We start from the raw sequence: 21,482 nt of genomic DNA on the forward strand, positions 1-21,482 counted from the left end.
TGAATGCAATCCAACTATCTGATATACACAATAATAATCGATAATAAACTTTTTATTCCTGAATTTTACATTGACATAATGGTTGATGTCTAAGCTTGGGGCACAAACACGTATGCATCACACCCTGCCTTGTGCCTGGAGTCTCCTGGGATAGGCTCCAGGTTCCCTGTGGCCCAGTAGGATAAGAGGTTGTAGAGAATGGATGGATGGATTCTATTTGTACAACACTCGAGTTCAGGCATTGTCACGAAGTTGCTTTAGCACAAAAGCAGAGAATATGTACATACACACGCACACGCGCACACACACAGATTTAGGTAAATAAAGCCCGGCGGCAACATTCGATTCAAGAATAAATCTGGGTTGTGATTTTCACAAGAAAGAGCGAGAGAGAGAGAGTAAGAGAGAGAGAGAGAGAGAGAGAGAGAGAGAGAGAGAGAGAGAGAGAGAGAGAGCCATTGCTGTAAACCATCTGATCCATCCTGGTCACTCTCAAATGTCATTTGACATCAGATGTCAAATGCATGCAGGTCAGCTGTCTAGAGAACAACATAAATAAAGGAGTCTGCTGTAAACCCTTAATTACACACTTCACGTTTGTGCAGTCAGGTTTAAAAAAATATTAAGTACTATGCTCATCTGTTTATTATTATTTGCTTTCAGTACCAATATTCGAGTGGTGAAGAGCGACACCTGTTTATGATGCATGGAATGACTGTAAACGAGGAGCTGAACTTGGGCGTTTTTTACAAGTACTCGAACACTCTCACTGCAAAGATAAGTTTACTTTACTACAGTGCTCCAGTCCTATGACATGACATGATATGAAGAGCATACCTAATAATTTGTTTTCTCTCTCTCTCTCTCTCTCTCTCTCTGTTCCTTCTCCCTCTCTCTGTCACACTACACATGCTACTAATGAGATGATGACCCCTTCTGCTCTCAGGATCTGTGTGATCAAGTTGTGTTTGGAGTTTGCATTATCTGCTGCTGAGGATAAAACCATGCAGATATGATACAGGCCAGCAGCTTCAGGCCAGACTTCTTTGTCACTCCAGCACTGTTAACAGGTTGGCAAAAAATTCTCAAACTTCCCATATGCCTACATTAGAGGTCACATATCAAAGGTTAGACCATGCTCTAGTAACCTAGGAGCAGGTTTGAATTCGGGTCTGAGTTGTTCACAGCATGTGAAGAAGTTCAGGTTCAGTCTTGGTTTTTTCCATCTCAGAAAATTCTCAAAAACTGGATCAGGACCATCTTTTTCTGACAGAGGCTTGTCAAGTAAAAGTCAAGCTTCTGAAGCCAATGAAGCACACCTTAGCATCCTTACACTGCTACCTTTAGAATTTGTTTAATAACTACTAAAGTGTTACATACTAGATCCCTCCACTCATCTAGTCCAGGTCTGCTAGAGGTTTCAGAGTTCCACCTGTAGACTAAGGGTGGCTGCAGCGTTGCAGTCAGGGCCTCAGATCTGTGCTACAGCACTCTTCTTTATAAAAAGGTGAAGGTTAACGGTTGAACTCACTTTATTAAATGAATTTCCCCTAGACGTCTGAAAAGCAGAGTCACTGTCAGTCTTGAAACCATGACTAAAAACCTACATCTTTATGGAGTACTTAAAATCACACATTTTAATACTTCTGTTGAACAGTACATCTTGCTATATTTTCTTTCCAAGTTTTTAGAGTGATGGTGTTCTTACACCATGACCTAGTGAACCAAGATCAGCAGTGCAATTATTGATAGAGACTTCGGAAAAATGGAACAGAAGTAATGTTTAAAAAAAAGTCATAAAAAACAAATTTAGACAGTCATGTCTGTTTTATATAATTTCTATTTTATATACCATTTTCCCATTTTCTGATGCTCCATTAACATATGATACTGTTTAGCCTTAGACTTCACAGACACATGTGCATGGGTACAGAGCACGTGGTGCACTGCATTAATGATACTGTGCATACAGGTCATTGTGATATTTGTGACTGTGATTCATTCATTAACATTCAATAAACATTTTATCCTCATCAGCGTCATGGTAGACACCAGGCACAAGGCATACATACAGCCTAAATGGGAGACCAGTCCACCACAGGGCTCCATGCACATATACATACATGCATACCTTTGTTTTTTTGGAGGTTGGGGAAAACCAGAGAACCCAGAGGAATGTGAAAATCCATATAGAAAGTAACCTGAGCTCAGAATTGAACCAGAGACCACAGAGATATTTGGGATTGATGCTCCTAGTGCATTCACATTAACGTACTTACATGTCCACCTTAACGCAGTTGTTTCCAACTAGCTGGTGTGTGTCTGGTCCCTCTACGAATGATTAAAATGACATACACAAAAGAATTTACAATACATACAAAACAACCACACAATTTGATATTACATCCCTCCATTAATATAAAGAGCGACCTACCGCCTTGCCCAAAACTACTGGGTGATCTGGCAGAAAATCAGGTTTTTTCTTTGCCATCGGTGCATTTGCCAACTTGATCAAGAAGTTTCTGCTGTATGATATTCTCTCTATCGAGAACAAGCGAGACAACCTTTAATCTCACACATCATTTAATCAAAAGTGGTCAAATAAAAAAAAACTGTAATCATTGGTAAATGTCTGTGGTATAAAATGATTTAAACACTTTGGGTCACACCATGTTGTGTTTAGTTTAATAACGTAACAAAGACAGAATACCTGAATGATTCCTACCTGGTTTCTCAGGTGCTTTTTTTTGGCTGTTCAGCTTGAGAATTTCATTAAAATGCTCCTCTCTTATCGTGTTTACCTTTAACATGAACAACAGGTACTGTGGTGTTAGAAAAGGGTACCAATGGTATGAGATAAAAATGAAAAGATGGTGACAATGTAACTGATACCCTATAACTTCATGAGCATTAACAACAACAAAAAATTGCCTTACTGGTGTTTCTCTTGGGTTCTCCTGAGGCTCAGCCACTACATGTGTGACCACTACACACATAAAGAGCACATCAATTAAAAGAAAGGCATACAGAGGTGTTTACTGCAACAGGTCTGCTCAGGTTAGGCGTCGAATCAAGTATTTAAAAAGCATTAGGTTGATCCAGACAGACTGTTTTTACCTTGATGACTATTTAGTCTGCGTAGTGGCCTTGCTGGCTCCAAATTACGCATCCTCCTTGTGGAAACCTCCATTATTCTGATGAAATAAAATATTCTCTTCATACAAGTCATAGTGAAGATTTATAAACATGCTGACTAAATAAACCACTTTATGTGTGGTCATTAATCAACACTATTTACTTTATTAACACAATAACATTAAACAGAAGTATACACACATATTTTATTGCTGGTGTATTGAAGGAATAACCCCTTTTGATGTGAAGCATGCACAGGTCCAGCATAATGCAAAAGTTTGCATACCCTTCGTCTGAAATGATAAAAGCTACCAGGAATTTTTTGCAAAAGTTTCCTTGATTGTCAAAAGTAATAAAAGGTTGTAGTGTTTCTACTACTGGTTCTCCAGCATAATCAAGTTTATCAGTGATATATATATATATATACACACACACACAGTATACATATATATGATTTGGATCTAAAGTTTTGTAAGTGTTTGAAGTACTCTGACAAGACAAAAATGTTTTTTCAAATGTACGGCATAAAAAAATAATGTCCAAGATATCAGTCTTGCCTTGTTGGTGATCGATGTAAGCATCTTTGGGCTAGTTTCAGGTCTTTTGTGCCATTTATAGATGCAGTTGGATTTAAAATTTGAGACTTGATAACACGCTCAAGAATAAAACTATGGTGCAAATCTTTGCTATAGTGAAGGATAGATAAAATGTGCACAAATTTCCTATCGTTTATAGTTATTATAATATGTTTAATCAAATAACCACGATTTAGTGGTCTGACCACCTGTTAAACTCATAAAATATGACAGATTAGTGAACTTGGACTGTATTAAATATATTTAAACATGATATATATATATACACATACTCACAGAAAGTATTTAAATCGTTTAAACATCTAGATGTTAGCTATAAGTTGACCTCTTTCCCTCACAATTGCCATTTCAGAAATAAACACACAAATCAAAGCTATTCTTATACTATTTAACTCATGGAAGGAATCAACATCACTCCTGGTATTTGGCCATAAAGGTTACAACACAGCAAACAGTCGGAATTAATTTGTGGCCAACTTTAAACCGCTAAACAGATCAAACTGTGTTAGCAGCCGGTGTCGTGATCATAAAGCCGACATGCTAACGCTGAAGCTTCAGTGTTTATAAAGCTTTAGAACAGATAACACTGAAACCTTACCGTGATTTCACCTGTAGTGCAAAGGACTACTTTAAAAAGTTACAATAATTAACCTGTCATCGCTGTCTTACGTGATGTATTTCTCCAACGCAGGAATCAGTGTTCTCTGTTAAACGGTCTCTACTACATACTACCCTACTACCTACTACTGCATACTACATACTACCCTACTACCTACTACCCTACTACATACTACCCTACTACATACTGCTACATACTACAGTACTACATACTACTTCATACTACCCTGCTACACACTACCCTACTACATGGTACATACTACATATTGCTACATACTACCCTACTAGATACTACCCTACTACAGGGCTGTCAGGTGTCACGCATTGAGAGTGACAGTCACGCATTTCGGTCTTTTCTCACGCTCTCCCGCCACACATTGTATTTCTCACGCAGAAAAACTTTTTCACTATTTATCATATATTTAATAATCCGCAGCGCCCAAAATGTATCAGTCCGCAACGCTGTCTCTATGGGACCGGGCAGGAATCAAGCGCGTCTCAGTTCTTAGTCGAGCCTGACACTTATCAGCCAATCAAAAAAAGAGGCTACACAATAGCCAATCAGGAAATAGCACTATCTGGGTAAGATTTAACGCAACAACCACTCACTCATTTTCAACCGCTTTATCCGAACTACGGTCACGGGGAGCCTGTGTCTATCTCAGGCGTCATCGGGCATGAAGGCAGGATACACCCTGGACGGAGTGCCAACCCATCGCAGGGACGCAACAACCAATTAAAAAAAAAACATATTCATTGGAGAGGGTATTTTCGATGGTCAGTTTGAACAAAACTTCAGCACGAAACATCTTGTTTCTGGACGGGACATTGGCCTCAATCATGACCCTGAAAATGGCTGGGCTTGAGCCGAACTGTTTTAAATGGGAGCAACTTTACAAATGATAAAGGAGTCCAAAAAGGCAACAAACACTTATAATAAACACCACCAGTCATAATCAATCAATCTCTCTCACACACACACGCACACATAATGGAAATTTAACAAATACTTTGTATTTGGTTAAAATGTGGTCAGTGATCCTGGTGAAAAACTTTTTTTTTGGGTGGGGATTTTGGTGTGTGTGTGGGGGGGGGGTGTTTGCTGGGGGGTTGGAAATGTCACTCTTGCCTGTCTTCAAAATTTGCAAGTACAGAGCCCTGCTACTACATACTACCTATTATCTCTACATAGGACGGATACAATATGAGGCAGCACTTTTGTCACCCTATTTATTGCAGTAGTGTGCTGTTCCTGACTCAGCATCAGGGATCAGCCGATATCTCTCTGTATTCGACTTTATAGTGCACTATGTAGTGTGTTTAGATAACACCAGGAACACCCTTCATAGGTACAATTGTGCCATATAGGGTATATCCTCAGGGGCAGTGTCCTGTGAATGAGCCGCCATTTTGATGAGTATATAGTCAGATAGCTATCCTACCCATCTTACTAGTCACCCATTCATTTGTAAACAACAGAAACTCTAAATGATGTTTAACTTTTAATTCATCAAAACAACAAGCACTAGATAAGGAACAATGTCTGGAAACGTATTAAGACATAACATATCCAGACCAGAACACCAGAATTCACAATTTTATCCAGCCGATTTATTTGTTTTATTATAACACTTGATGCGTTTTAATACTGAGTTGCAGTTTTATTAAATTAATTCCATTGTACTTTTTTATTTCAGTAAAATGAAACACGAGTATTTTTGTATTAACCATAACAAACAAAGCCTATATAAAAAAAAAAATTAAAAAAAAGAGAGTAATTCAGTGCAACACATGTCCAATACTTATTTTTTTGGCTCACATTAATACATATTAACCAAAATATTAACAATAACAACAACAACAAAAAAGATTTTAAAAAAAAGTGGCTGTCTTTTCTGTGGACATGAAAGATGAAGTTGCTGGTCATGTACAGGCAAACGTTCACAGCATCTCCATGTACTCTAGGGATAAGATCAGGAGAAGGCAGCTGTGGGTCTGCTTTAACCTCATCCAGGCTGGAAATCAAAATTTTCCTTTACTCCTGTGTGAGAATGAATAGAAATGCTAACTAAAGCTAATGTGTAATAACCACCTTAGAGCAGTTGTTTCCAAATTGCAGGTATGTGTCTGGTTCCCTCTACCAATGAGTAAAAAAGAATTTACACAATACTTATATTTACACAAAAGAATTTACAATCCATACAAAACAACCACACAATTTCATATTACATCCCTCCATTAATATGAAGAGCGACCTACCGCCTTGCCCAAAACTACTGGGTGATCTGGCAGAAAATCAGGTTTTTTCTTTGCCATCGGTGCATTTGCCAACTTGATCAAGAAGTTTCTGCTGTATGATATTCTCTCTATCGAGAACAAGCGAGACAACCTTTAATCTCACACATCATTTAATCAAAAGTGGTCAAAAAAAAAAAAACTGTAATCATTGCCAAATGTCTGTAGTATAAGATGATTTAAACACTTTGGATCACACCATGTTGTGTTTAGTTTAATAACGTAACAAAGACTGAATACCTGAATGATTCCTACCTGGTTTCTCAGGTGCTTTTTTTTGGCTGTTCAGCTTGAGAATTTCATTAAAATGCTCCTCTCTTATCGTGTTTACCTTTAACATGAACAACAGGTACTGTGGTGTTAGAAAAGGGTACCAATGGTATGAGATAAAAATGAAAAGATGGTGACAATGTAACTGATACCCTATAACTTCATAAGCATTAACAACAACAAAAAAATGCCTTACTGGTGTTTCTCTTGGGTTCTCCCGAGGCTCCGCCACTACATGTGTGACCACTACACACATAAAGAGCACATCAATTAGAAGAAAGGCAAACAGAGGTGTTTACTGCAACAGGTCTGCTCAGGTTAGGTGTCGAATCAAGTATTTAGGTTGACCCAGACAGACTGTTTTTACCTTGATGACTATTTAGTCTGCGTAGTGGCCTTGCTGGCTCCAAATTACGCATCCTCCTTGTGGAAACCTCCATTATTCTGATGAAATAAAATATTCTCTTCATACAAGTCATAGTGAAGATTCATAAACATGCTGACTAAATAAACCACTTTATGTGTGGTCATTAATCAACACTATTTACTTTATTAACACGAACATTAAACAGAAGAATACACACATATTTTATTGCTGGTGTATTGAAGGAATAACCCCTTTTGATGTGAAGCATGCACAGGTCCAGCATAATGCAAAAGTTTGCATACCCTTCGTCTGAAATGATAAAAGCTACCAGGAATTTTTGCAAAAGTTTCCTTGATTGTCATAAGTAATAAAAGGTTGTAGTGTTTCTACTACTGGTTCTCCAGCATAATCAAGTTTATCAGTGAGATCGGTTGGGGTCGGAGTGCAGGGGCAGCTATGATACAACAGCCCCCAGAGCAGGGAGGGTTAATGGCCTTGCTTAATTGCCCAACAGTGACAGCTTAGCAGTGCTGTGGCTTGAACCCTGACCTTCTGATCAACAAGCCACGCCACCACTGGAAAGGATAAAGCTTTATTGTGCAGCAGATGATGGCTGTACCAGGCGACGACGAAAGCCATAATGTTGATACTGTAAATCAAAACTTTTACACACAAATCTGATCATGGTTCCTAAGAGCAAAGGAAGAAAAATCCCTTTTGTGCCATTTTTAGATGCAGTTGGATTTAATTTGAGACTTGATAACCTGCTCAGAATAAAACTATGGTGCAAATCTTTGCTATAGTTAAGGATAGATCCACAAATTTGTTTATAGTATAGTTTATATATAGTATTTATTATAATATGCTTAATCAAATAACCACAGTTTTAACATCTAGATGTTAGCTAAAGTTGACCTCTTTCCCTCACAATTGCCATTTCAGAAATAAACACATAAATCAATGCTATTCTTATACTATTTAACTCATGGAAGGAATCAACATCACTCCTGGTATTTGGCCATAAAGGTTACAACACAGCAAACAGTCGGAATTAATTTGTGGCCAACTTTAAACCGCTAAACAGATCAAACTGTGTTAGCAGCCGGTGTCGTGATCATAAAGCCGACATGCTAACGCTGAAGCTTCAGTGTTTATAAAGCTTTAGAACAGATAACACTGAAACCTTACCGTGATTTCACCTGTAGTGCAAAGGACTACTTTAAAAAGTTACAATAATTAACCTGTCATCGCTGTCTTACGTGATGTATTTCTCCAACGCAGGAATCAGTGTTCTCTGTTAAACGGTCTCTACTACATACTACCCTACTACATACTACTACATAGTACATACTACCCTACTACATACTACTACATAGTACATACTACATACTGCTACGTACTACCCTGCTACACACTACCCTACTACATGGTACATACTACCCTGCTACATACTACCCTACTACATACTAAAACATACTACCCTACTACATACTACATAGTATCTTCACAGAGGGTGACACAATTAGGGGCAGCACTTTTGTCACCCTATTTAATGCAGTAGTGTGCTGTTCCTGACTCATCACCTGGGATCAGCCGATATCTCTCTGTATTCGACTTTATAGTGCACTATGTAGTGTGTTCCTGGTGTTATCTAAACACACTACATAGGTACAATTGTGCTATTTAGGTATAGCCTCAGGGGGGAGGAGGCCTCAGGAGGGTCTAATAAGTTGATTCTAAATGACTCCCCATAGTGATTCCAAATGATTCCCCATCCCTGTGTGACGTCACGAGGCAGTGTCCTGTGAAGAGATGCACTTATTTCCAGGGATTTCAGAACAGTGTAACAGATATTGCGTCATCGGGCAGACGTAGCCTATTTGATAATCTGCAAAGGTCAACGATCAGATAAGTTGCTTATCGAGATGGTGTGTGTTTTTTAAATTATATTCATACTGTTACAATTTAAGATAATCTTTCCTCAGTCGCTAGCGTTTCGTGACATTCATACTTATTATCTAAAATACATGTTATAACCTGATATACCTTTCATGATCTCAGGTGTTTCATGTCAAATGACTAATACTGTTATAACCTGAGATACCTGTCCTGATCTCAGGTTTTTCATGTCAAATGACATTAATACTGTTATAACCTGAGATTTCCAGGTTCACAATATACTATTCAGTTATGGTATACCCATTTCACTTCAGTAAGCTTACTGAATTTACATCAATTCTATCATGAGTTCTATAACACAAGACAAATCTGCAGTTTAACCTAAGATTTTATTCATCTCTGTACTTTTCCACAGCCCACTGCTTGTAAAGAAAAGCCTTGTAATTATTCATAAATTCATATTCCTTTTTTATATTTACACAAAAAGAACATAAGATGTTTGATGATGTTTGAAGGACTTGATGCTTCAGGGCTTACAGGATCTTCTGATCTCCCAAACCATCACTTTTCTGAAGGGTGGAATGTCGCACTACAGAGAGACAGATGAATCAGGAGCGTAATAAAATGTTTGAGGATTAAATGTGTGAACAGTTACCCTTGTACCTGTCTGAATGTGAGTGGCTTTCCTTGAGAAAGGAAGTCTGCATATTTACAAACACCCCACAGTCATTGCCATTCAACTGTTAGATTTTAATTCACATAAACACTGATCAACACATACACATTAAATACGGTAAATGAAAACTCAAAACTTACTTGCGAGAGCAAACTTCACTGATTTATCATTAACAGCATACTCTATGGGTTTGGAACAACATGAGCATGAGTAAAGGATGAAAAAAATATTTTTTGGTTTGATACTGTATTCCTCAAAAATAACTCTTTAACAAACATTGTATATGATCAAAAAAGTCAAACATACCTTCATTTTCATCAATTGCCACTGTTTTATGTTTCCTGGGTGTTTTGTGTTTGACTTTCTTCAAGCAACTTGGTAAAGCTCTAACGTTTTTCTTGGCAGGTTCTTGCTGCTGGAGAACCAGGCCATCTTTCTTGGGTAAACTTTTTTCAGGGTCTCACAAAGGCCATGTACAACTCTGGATGCATTCTTGATAGCTTCTTTATCAGTGCAAATATATGAAATGTCATGCAAAGTCTTGAGCTGTTCACGTAAATGCCACTGATCGATTGCGACACCTGGTGACTCACTACTGTTTCTGCTTCCCCGTGCATGGTACAGGACTATCTTCTTGATTGCAGATTTCATTACGCTGGGAATCTTGTGTTAAAGCAACATTGTAATGGATGTTATTTGAGAAATGACAGTTTTGTGAAGTGTTGTGGTTTTTGTGTGCTCCTGCCAGAGGTATTTTGACATGGATAATTTCTGAAGTGACAGTGGTGTTTTCTTTTAATGCCACTTGTTTTGTGGTTCTAGAACTTGTTTTAGCCACAGCAAACTGATCATATCTGTGAAAAACAAAATTTTTTATTGATACCCATTCAATAATTTTTCAATATGTTGAACCACCCTTTTATAAGACAACACAAGAAATATGCAATTCTTTACTAATTAAATTGATTTTACACAAAAAGTAACAAATCGTATAAACTTTAAAGCAGTGGTTCTCAATTGTGAGTCTGTTTATATAGAGTCATGAAAAACATGAAAGAAACACTGTAGTTACAAATCTGTAGCTTAGTTGATTCATCAGCACTTGGTGTCAAACTGGGGCACTAAGCAAAAACAGTTAAGAACCACTAGGTCTCATTCACTAAGCAACGCACAAATTTGTGCATGAAATCTGTGTAAACGTTTTCATGAACAAATCATGTTTCATCAATAACTTTGATTCTAAAATGTATTCTAAATTTACTGAATAATGTAGGAAGTGATAAAAATAAATTGAATACTCTTGATGTACTTATAAACATGTGAAGATGTAAATTACACAATTATTAGTGAATGAGACCCACTGTTCCCACTGTTTTAAAGCTACATTAAGTTGTACAGCTATTTGTCTTCAAAAGATTAGTAAATATTAAGTAAAATTTAAAAAAAAAATAGCTTTTTATTTCAAACTTTTTTGGATATCAATCACTTTTATAAATGTATTCCTGTCTACATATGATGTAAGCTGTATATAAAGCCATGCTAATGTAATACTTACCTTTCTATATACCGCACATAAAGTTTTGCTGGGCAATCCACTTTCTTGCTGTTTTGAATATGGAGCATTTTTCTTCTTGTGTATTCATGTTCAGTATGCTGCAGAAAAAAAGAAAATAAAACTTACATTAAATATTTTTTGGGCCAGACACTAACATTTATTTGAGTGAACAAAATTTCATATAGCATACAGTGCCCTCCATAAGTATTGGAACAGTAAAGGCAAATTTGCTCTTTTAGCTGTGGTGTCAAAACATTTACAAATATGATATAAATATTTTAATGAGGAATGTCACATTTTATTATTGACTGTTTCGACACAAAATGCTTTACCAACCAAGAAGTACAGCACTTTTAATGTGTCAACCCCCTGCCTAATGTGAGTATAAGTATTGGAACAGTTTAACAAAGTGAGTTTAAAAGCTAATATTTACTTGTGAATCCCTTGCAATCAATTACAGGAGTGAGTCTGTGTCCCATAGACATCACCAGACTCTTGGTTTCACACTTTGAAATGCTTTGCCAGGCCTTTAATACATCCATTTTCAACTCTGCTTGTTTGGGGCGTTTCTGCGTTAAGTCTCCTTGTCAACTGGTGAAATGATTGTTCAATAGGATTTAAATCTGGAGATTGACTTGGAATGTCCTGAAAAAAGACAGAAACCACTGGCAAGCTTCAGCAACCAACAACGCCCAGGTCAGCTGAGAACATCAACAGCACTTGATGACAGACAAATGAAAAAAACTCTGAAATAACTGTCAGTAAAATCACCCAAAACAAGCAACTGTTAAAAAATGGCTGTATTAAAGGCCTGGAAAAGTTTGAAACCAAGAGTCTGGTGATGTCTATGGGTCACAGACTCGCTCCTGTGATTACTTGCAAGGGATTTATAATTACATATTAGCTTAAACCCAATACTTATGCTCACATTAGGCAGAGGGATGAAATTCTGATGAAAAGTGCTGTACTACTTAGTTGGTGAAGCATTTTGTGTTGAAACAGTCAATAATAAAATTGACATTCTGTACTTCTGCCTCATATTAATATATGTCTTGACAATTGTCTTTACTGTTCAAATACTTATGAAGGGCGCTGTATATAAATTCGTTGAATGACTGCAGAAACCTTGTTTCCCTGCATTAAAAAAAGATTGAATGTTTTATGCTCAAATGGTACAAATTAATTATGTAGACAAATATAAACTGTGCGAATATATGAATTTCTTACATTTTAAAGGCACACTATATATCTTTTTTTACAACATTTATATAATGTTTGAGTACACCATGAACACATCTTCCCAACCATGTTTTTGTCTTTTGTCCTGAATCAGTCGAGTACACCTGTAATCTGTAATAAGTGTTTACTTATTTATATTATAATATTTAAGACCAAGTGAGACACCAATTGCTGTGGAGTAGCTCCAGCTGCAATGTTCTTTCGTTAGATACATAAAATTTTATTTATTACCCACAAGAGTGGCAAAAAAGTACCTTTAAACATTTTTGCCACTAACGGGTTACAGTAGTTCACCCAAAAATAAAATTTCTGTCATTTACTCACCCTCTGCATGAAATTCATAACCAGTGTGGTGAACAAATGTGTAGCGATACACACCAGATCATCTGTTGTGGTTGTCTTCTTGTAGTTCTTTCCGTGCTGACAAGCATATATCCCCCTTCTTTTCACAGAGAGTGGGACATGTTCTGAATAGTCTTCTACTTTCCATAGCCATCGTGGTGTCACTTTCTGTTTTTTGTGACTGTCATCAGACCTGTTATGAGGAAAAAATACAATTGAAATTAAAAATGAAAGAAAAACAGAACATTATGGCACAGACACAGCATGAATAAATAAATGTATTGCTCACTGTTAGTTAATGCTTTAACTGTTATTAAATTAGACTTTATTGTAAAGTGTTACCCTCTGCTACCTATTGTCTTCTTACACTGCATATTTCTCTATACAGAGAATTATACTATATTTGTTGTAATGTGTTTTCCTTATATCATGACCAGTGTTGGGCAGTAACGCGTTACGTAACGCAGTTGCTTTTGACAGTAAGTAATACTCTAACGCATTATGATGCATTTGTCCTTACTTAATTTAAATTAATTCATTGTGGCTGAAGTGTAGCCTACTGCCTAACCTGTTTACAGCAGCGACGCATTGTAGGATTGGTATATGTTTTTTTGTGTGTTTTTCTGTCTGTCTGTCTGTCTGAACTATTGTGGATTTTCATTATCCACCCCTTGGGGGCGCCCCTGCTGTAAACACGAAGACGCCGCACTGTGGGCGTGTGTCCGTTTATTCTGGTATGTGCGGCAGTAATGTCGAGTCAAGGCGAGAGCAAGACGTTTCTCAAAGTGGAAATATGCTCATTATTTCACTTTAAAAGTTGAGCATAAAAACAAAAACCTTTTAGTCAAATGTAAGCTGTGTCTTTCTGGTCCGAAGGTCCTGTCCATTAATGGGAACATTAAAGAACGTTCTTTAAAAAAGTAACGAAAACGTTACTTTTAACAGTAACGCGTTACTTTTTGGTTTAAGTAATCAACAAAGTAATCAAGTTGTCTGTAGTAATCTGAACGAAGTAACTAGTAACTGTAACTAGTAACTTTTTCTTAGTAACTAGCACAACACTGGTCATGGCAAATAATGTTTACAAGGTATTACAGAAACATAATACAGAAACAAGTAACGTTACAAACATATTTTTCATAATGGGAAAAGCATGCAGTTAAATGACCAAACTGTGTAAGATGTGCCTGATGCACGCTTGTGACTTTCCAGTAGATGTTTCAGTTCTTCTTCTGAAGAAACTATTCCTGTGATGTACTCTTCCGAAAATGAACATATTTTGAAATGTGTTGGGAGCCAGTCTGATAGAAACAAAGTATATTAATAAAGTATTAAAGTATAAACAGGTTCATTACTTTGGTCTCCATGATATTTTTATTTATATATATTCAGTATAACGTAACTGTGGAAAGATGCATAGGCTATACAAAAAAAAGGTTTTTGGTTGTCTATTTGTTTTCGAAAATAGCTTGACTGTAAGATAATAAAGCATAATAGATATAAAATATAAAATCTACCTGTATGACTGTTTTGGCCTTCATTATCCATCGTAGCGTTGCTTTTATTTCTCTTTCGTTATGCATCACTCTGCGCATGATCGGTGACCTTTTCTTTTTCTTTCTTTTTGAAAGAGGGCGTTTTTCCAAGATCTCCAGAAACGCCCGTTTTACGTCGTGGTAACGAAACCCCGGAATTTAGTGAATGCCGTCCTGTGCATGAGCCGCCATTTTGATGAGTATCCTAGTCAGATAGCCATCTCATTTACCTGGCATGGTCTTATACAGAACACACTACAGCTGGGGTTTAAATAAATAAATGAAACCAGGCTATAAAAAAAAAGAGAAAGGTACCCGTGTTATCACACTTGTTTCCTTCACATCTCCAGTTACCCATCTTACTAGTCACCCATTCATTTGTAAACAACAGAAACTCTAAATGATGTTTAACTTTTAATTCATCAAAACAAGCCCTAGATAAGGAACAATGTCTGGAAACGTATTAAGACATAACATATCCAGACCAGAACACCAGAATTCACAATTTTATCCAGCCGATTTATTTGCTTTATTATAACACTTGGTGTGCTTTAATACTGAGTTGCAGTAATATGAAATTAATTCCATTGTACTTTTTTATTTCAGTAAAAAGAAACACAAGTGGGTTTGTATTAATCATAATAAAGCTTATAATAAAAAATTTTTAAAAATCAGTGCACCACATGTACATTATATGTCAAATACTTAATTTTTTGGCTCACATTAATACATATTAACCAAAATATTAACAAGGAAACAACAAAAAAGTTTAAAAAAAAAAAAAAAGTGGCTGTCTTTTCTGTGGACATGAGAGATGAAGTTGCTGGTCATGTACAGGCAAAGGGTCATGGCATCTTCATGTACTCTAGGGATAAGATCAGGAGAAGGCAGCTGTGGGTCTGCTTTAACCTCATCCAGGCTGGAAATCATGAATGTCCTTTTCTCCTGTGTGACAATGAATAGAAATGCTAACTAAAGCTAACATATAATAATCTGTCCCTCTACACCAGCAGTGTCCAAACCTATCGGGAAAGGGCCGGTGTGGGTGCAGGTTTTCATTCCAACCGAGCAGAAGCCACACCAGAGTCTACTAAAAGCCAAGAACAACTGATTAAACAGGTGGAATCAGGGGTGGCTTCTGCTTGGTTGGAATGAAAACCTGCACCCACACCGGCCCTTTGTGGATAAGATTGGGCGCCGCTGCTCTACACTAACCAATCACTTTAAACTGAGAACCTGTATTGATCATGAATGAGCAGGGATACAAGTGTTCCTATTATAGTGGCCAATGAGACTAAATTTGAGACAGTGGTGAATCCAGATTATCCCTGTTTGAGCAGAATAGCAGGCTGGTCCTCTTTTTATGGGCATAGACAGTTTACGCCTTGATCAGTAGCATCGACAAATTTCAACCAACATTGAGAAGAACATTGTAATGTTTCTATTTTGTTTTTCATTGAACTTTGCATATTATTTATCCAAAATTAGTTTGTTTTGTTTTTTTACTGTTATTTCACACTGATGTCTTGGACCATTTTGTACATAATGAACACCAGAAAATGCTGTTATATGATTTTAAATAACTATACAGTATACATGTATTAGGTGCATGTCATAAAAAGTAGGCATCCACCTTAAATGAAAAATAGAGTGGTTCATAAATCAACATCACTACACATTCATTTATGAACAAATGAACAAACGATTCTGGAAAGAAAAAAAAGGTTATAAATCATAGCATAACTTAAGTTTCTAAAAGAATAAAAGTTCATTTAATTCATGTAATCTTTGTTGTATTACTACCTAGAGGCAAGAAAAAGTTTAATATTTAGCAAATTAATAAAAAAAAAAGAAAAAAAAAGGGACTAATCATTATAAACAGCTTACTTATGAAATGCCCAATGTCTCATTCTACACTAGCATAATGTTAATTTTCCTTGTACCAATGGGTCTTCCATTTAATTCCTGGACAGCAGTGAGAGCCTCACTGTGGTTTTCAAACACAACAGTTGCAGTGCCTGTAGGTGCTCCACTCCTAGTATACTGCAACAAGACCGACCCTGGAATTACTCTGTACCCATAACAGAAGTCATAAATTTCATCAACCCTTATCTTAGAGGGTAGGTTGTGCAACCTGACGCACGTCGGCTGATTAAATTGTTGTTTTGGTGGTCCATACTGATGATTGTCTGGACCACATGCCTCCCCTCCGTAAGTGGCCGGGTTTTCAAAATGCTCCAATGGAACACTACTCTTTCCAAGACCATAGTTAGGATCAGGCATAATGTCACAATTTTCTTGATGCATTCGGTCATTAAGGAAATTTGGCTCGCTGTCGTATCTTGGCGTCTCTCTTTGAAAGTTCCTCTCAGGCATGCGGCTGCTGTCAATACCAAATTCTTGCATCTGAGCCCAGGTGATGCACTTCAGCATGACCTCTGATCCAAGAAATCGTTGCCCGTTTAAAGACTGTGCCATAAGTGCCTCCTTTTCGGTCTGAAAAATGATTAAAGCCTCACCAAGCCCAGTTCCTCTGTCATCATGGAGCAGGATAAGCCTGTCGTCCGAAAGCTGAAATCCATGAAAGAAGTCCATGATCTCTACTTTCCGGACATCGAAAGGCAAGTTGCGAACATATATGCACCTTTTCTCAGAGTCATAAACACTCTGTGCTGGTTCAGATGATCTGCTGGATCTGCGCTGTTCTTCTCTTGGGTTATCAGTAGATTCTAGCATAGCGGCAATCTTTTCTTTAGAGATGGGAGACACATAAACAACACTGTGCAGAAAGGTTTCCTTGTGGTGAGCCAGGCCAGAACAATAGTCTTTTAGATTCTTGAACACCACAATAGCCAATTTGCTCCTATTATTATTTCTATCAACAAAAATACTGATCTGGTCATCGGTCAATGACAGAGGATGGAGTAAGGCTTTTATATCCCGTTTTCCAACTGAATATGGGAGGTTTTCATACAACACCCCAAACTCTTCATTGGAAGGAGAATGTGAACGATGGCGAACTGGAGAGCGAGATCTTGTTCGAGATCCCCGACTTGCACCAACAGATACAACCGAGCCCCCAGATCTGATCCACTGATGTTCTGAGGCTGGCATTACTCTGATGTAACGTGGCCCAATGAATTTTCGATCCCTTTTCAGACCTTCACTGGCATCCTCTCTGGTTGTAAATTTGACCAAACCACATCCATTAAACATTCCATACCTGTTTCGCATAAAGATTAGGTCATCGAATTGTATACCGTCAAAAAAGACACGGAGGTCCTCCTTCGTTGCTGAGAATGGCATTCCAGACAAGTACAAATAGAGGCTGTCTCCATCTCTCTTCAGACTTCGAGGATCATTAGGAGAAGCTAGAGGTGGTCTGTTTCCCAGGTTTTGATTTTCTCCTCTTCGCATATCTATGTTCACGTCTTCATGCAGTGACGATCTTCCTTCAGCTGGTCTTTTGACAACCTCCTTGTAATTCCTTCTATTATTTGCTTCGGATTGCCTCGTGCTATCCTCAAGAACCTTCTGCATCTCTGACCTGCTACTCAAAAGCAAGGTGACTGGAGAGCCCTTAATGCATCCTCCTGAGCGAGTCATCGCTCGTCTCGCATCTTCGTCGGATGCAAAAATTATGAACGCTTCCTCAAGTTCTCCACCAATTATATGAACCCCACCATTGGGTATTCTAAGGCCAGTGAAGAAATTGCGAATGTCGTCAGAACCAGCTGTGATTCTAAGTCCCCGTAAGCGGATGACCACCGCCATGATGGCACACACAACAGCACCTGCAGACAAAAGTACACATGATACTGTTATCTCCATCTTGGCCATGGTCCACCATGACACAGTATTCAAGGTCTTCCATAATTCCAAAAACCAAAGCCTAATTGTGGACCAAAGAGCGATTATCATACGTGCACACAGAATAAATTATGACTCCAACTGCATGTTACTTATTTCTTGCTTTGGGTAACAAGCTTACTTAATCCCTTGTCTTATCCGCCACCATAACACGACTCCGGTTCTCAAGAAGAAAAACTTAAACGTGCATCCTGAGCAATCCAACATTCATTCCTTACAATTTCCCCAGCTCTCTCAATGCGAAAAAAAAAATAACCCTCAGATTTGATAGATTACAAACACACTAATCAGATCCTTTTGTAAAATCCACTCGAATAACATTTCACACCACAATAGTGTCTACTGCTACAACAAAAATGAATTCAGTTCCATGTCTGACATGTCTTCCAAGATCACATACTCTTCTTCAAAGTACTTCGTCACTCAACTCCCCTTTGAAGAATACCATCTACCATCTCAATACCAATTTTTTTCCCAATGCAATTTTCAACACATCACTTACCTTTGAGTTCAAAACACCTTAATCCCAATTTTCACAAACCATTTCAAATAAGCATGTTATCCCAAGGCCTGAGACATTATCTGGTGCAAACATTCCTTAACATCCAAGAACTCAAATCGGATATGTCCTTATGAGGTACACACAGGGATTGGCACACGTCAACCAGTTTTTCAGTAAATGAAAGAAAGACTTTCGTTCATTGAGTCACTCATCTATCTTCAGTGACCACTTTATCCTGGTCAGTGTTCAGGTGAATCCAGGGCCTATCCCAGGAATATTGGCTACGAGGCAGGAATACACCCTAGATGGGATTTTTCCAAGGAATTACGTACACACGTACACACACACACACACACACACACACACACACTACTATAACCATTCCACGTACTAGCATGTTTTCAGGTGGTAGGAGGAAATCAGAGAACCCAAAGGAAACCCATACAAACTCCCAAGCTTTTAGGGACCTTGAGAAGTGAGACATATAGAAGTGAAATATTCAAAATACAGTCTTGCGAACCTAAGTCAAGCCCAACAACCTCCACATATATTAAAAGTCACCTCAGGTTACTTTACCAACTGGGAAGGAAAACGTTCCAACAAAAACCAACGCAACTAAACCAGCTTCCAAAATGTATTGTTGGTTCTCACACAAACACACACAAACATCAACATATGAAGCATCAGCCATGTTATCTCATTTGACGAAGAAAATACTACTATCAAATTAGCCATTTAGCCAAACAACAGCTAACACAGTACCGTTACAGGACACGGTGGATTACTTAAACTATTTACAACCCAAACAGATGTGACAACGCGACAAGAAAACCACAAAACAGACTGACAGAATTGTCCAGTATCTTAGTTTAACGTCTAAGTCGTAGTTAGCATGGTAACGGTTGCTATAAGAACAATGCTAAGTATGGCTGCCACGATGACGCACATACAAAGCAAAGCGCAAATCGGACGCTCTTTACCGAATCACTTACACAAGCTGCCACGAACCGGCACCTGATTTAGCTTATAAATCGCTGTAGTGCTTGTATAAGCAGGACGGCAATATGCTTTCTCCTTAATAATAAAACGCTATTAGCAGCGTATCTTGCTAATAGCGAGCTAGCCGAAGGAGAGTCTTCTTGCTCTACGCTCGTTACAAGAGAAGGAACTGCTCCACACAGCACCATCTACGGCACTGAGGGGAACAACGCAGGCTGTGGGAAATGACAAAGATTTAGGGGGTTTAAAATACAATAATGAATTAAAAACAGAGACCCAAATTACCTGCAGAAATGATTTAAGTCTATGGTGATACTAATATGCACGTTCAACCACTATTAAATCTATAATCCGATACTATGTTTGTGTTACCGTATTGTTTACAGTACTGTTCAGTTTATGTTAGTCTACATTTATTTTATTTAAAAGTTTATTATATCAAGAGGTCTTTTTTTTAAAGGTCGGCTGGCTTTCCATCTTAAGCGTAGCGCTGTAGATCTTAAAGAACTCGATTTCATACCTAACATTACACCGGTCTCTGATGAGACAAATGTTAGTAATATTATGATGTCCATATTCGTTGCTGGATCTATACATATTTATCTCACTGTTCTCTGTTCTACACTATATGGCCAAAAGTAGGTTTACACCTGACCATCATACCCATACACATACAATTTCCCTTCAAGGGTCCCAAGCATGTCTGGGCATGGCAATGCTCCGTGCACAAATTGAGGACCGTTAAGACCTAGGTTTGTGTAGAAAAAGTGGTGGTGTTGGCCACACAGAGTCCTGACCGCATCCATACTGACCACCTGTGGGATGAACTGGAACTCTGACTAAACCCAAGGCCTCCTCACCTGCCATCAGCACCCAGCACTGTTTCTGTTCTATTGTATTGCCTTGTAATTTTTTTGTATGCACTCTCTTTTGTCCTGCACTGTCTTGTCTGTCTTATGTTGTCTCGTCTCACACTGGTTGCACAGATGCACTTTATGTGGCTAGGACTAACTAAGTCCTTATAGCTCTGTCTATGTTTTATTTAGCACCATGATCCTGGAGAAACATTGTCTCATTTCACTGTGTACTGCAACAGCTATATATGTCTGAAATGACAATAAAATCTTCTTGACTTGACTTGATCACTCATTGTGGGAACATTTGGTATCCACTATGGGATGAAAAAAAAAACAACCAACCTACCTTTGTTTTAAAAAAAACTTTGTTTTAAAACTGTGAAAGCAAAGAAACCAATGTAGGTCAGCATTCATGCAATAAGGAACCTGTACTGAAATGTACCTTGTCCGTTACACGCTGCATCACTAAAAATGCAGTTTGGGAAAAGATCATGCTAAAAACACTAAACACAAAAACACAGTAATTCTTCATGTGCAAAACATCCAAAAATGTCAGTCATAAACTGTGTTTGCTGTCAAAAGAACAATACCAAAAATTAAGCATAAAACAAAGCTAAATTCATAAATGCAAACTAAGGAATTATAAATCTTGACAAGGTTTAATATACCAACATAAGTCAAAAGTTTAGACTAAACAATTTATAGCCTCAATTTATGAAATAGGACG

At 37.8% G+C, this 21,482-nt stretch overlaps 3 protein-coding genes across 22 annotated transcripts in view; all 3 read right to left on the reverse strand.

Annotated features, from left to right (window-relative positions):
* The window catches only part of LOC113644263 (uncharacterized protein C8orf88-like), a 5,422-nt gene extending 872 nt beyond the window's left edge, over positions 1–4,550 (reverse strand). Inside the window, exons 1-6 of one of the 5 annotated variants that reach the window (XM_027148937.2) lie at positions 4,401–4,550; positions 3,118–3,194; positions 2,937–2,986; positions 2,726–2,801; positions 2,435–2,541; positions 2,280–2,331 (exon numbers count right to left, since the gene is read on the reverse strand). In XM_027148937.2, the coding sequence (XP_027004738.1) occupies positions 2,308–2,331; positions 2,435–2,541; positions 2,726–2,801; positions 2,937–2,986; positions 3,118–3,190 (330 nt within the window). In that variant the 5' untranslated portion in view covers positions 3,191–3,194; positions 4,401–4,550 and the 3' untranslated portion in view covers positions 2,280–2,307. The other 4 variants (XM_047811272.1, XM_027148936.2, XM_047811271.1 and 1 more) reach the window with 4 other exon arrangements.
* A 1,288-nt stretch (positions 4,551–5,838) lies between these two features.
* Positions 5,839–9,290, reverse strand: LOC113644395 (uncharacterized protein C8orf88-like). Of its 10 annotated transcripts, none has more exons than XM_047811086.1 (7): positions 8,865–9,290; positions 7,282–7,358; positions 7,111–7,160; positions 6,900–6,975; positions 6,609–6,715; positions 6,442–6,486; positions 5,839–6,364 (listed from the first exon to the last, which is right to left on the reverse strand). In XM_047811086.1, the coding sequence occupies exons 2-7, from the start codon at positions 7,352–7,354 to the stop codon at positions 6,356–6,358; spliced, it is 360 nt and encodes a 119-aa protein (XP_047667042.1). In that variant the 5' UTR covers positions 7,355–7,358; positions 8,865–9,290; the 3' UTR covers positions 5,839–6,355. The 10 variants fall into 10 exon arrangements, with proteins under 10 accessions (XP_047667042.1, XP_047667041.1, XP_027005004.1 ...); XM_047811085.1 differs by having other exon boundaries at positions 6,885–6,975; XM_027149203.2 differs by lacking the exon at positions 8,865–9,290 and adding an exon at positions 8,541–8,693 and having other exon boundaries at positions 6,885–6,975.
* A 1,379-nt stretch (positions 9,291–10,669) lies between these two features.
* On the reverse strand, positions 10,670–20,067 carry rbm12bb (RNA binding motif protein 12Bb). 7 transcript variants are annotated; one of them, XM_047811083.1, is made up of 6 exons: positions 19,291–20,067; positions 14,510–18,321; positions 14,161–14,293; positions 13,029–13,185; positions 11,412–11,509; positions 10,670–10,710 (listed from the first exon to the last, which is right to left on the reverse strand). In XM_047811083.1, the coding sequence occupies exon 2, from the start codon at positions 18,299–18,301 to the stop codon at positions 16,439–16,441; it is 1,863 nt and encodes a 620-aa protein (XP_047667039.1). In that variant the 5' UTR covers positions 18,302–18,321; positions 19,291–20,067; the 3' UTR covers positions 10,670–10,710; positions 11,412–11,509; positions 13,029–13,185; positions 14,161–14,293; positions 14,510–16,438. The 7 variants fall into 7 exon arrangements, with proteins under 7 accessions (XP_047667039.1, XP_047667038.1, XP_047667040.1 ...); XM_047811082.1 differs by having other exon boundaries at positions 19,892–20,066; XM_047811084.1 differs by lacking the exon at positions 19,291–20,067 and adding an exon at positions 18,900–19,269.
* Between the last annotated feature and the right edge of the window lie 1,415 nt (positions 20,068–21,482).

Source organism: Tachysurus fulvidraco, chromosome 3 (genome assembly GCF_022655615.1).
Source record: "Tachysurus fulvidraco isolate hzauxx_2018 chromosome 3, HZAU_PFXX_2.0, whole genome shotgun sequence".
Taxonomy (NCBI): Eukaryota; Metazoa; Chordata; class Actinopteri; order Siluriformes; family Bagridae; genus Tachysurus; species Tachysurus fulvidraco.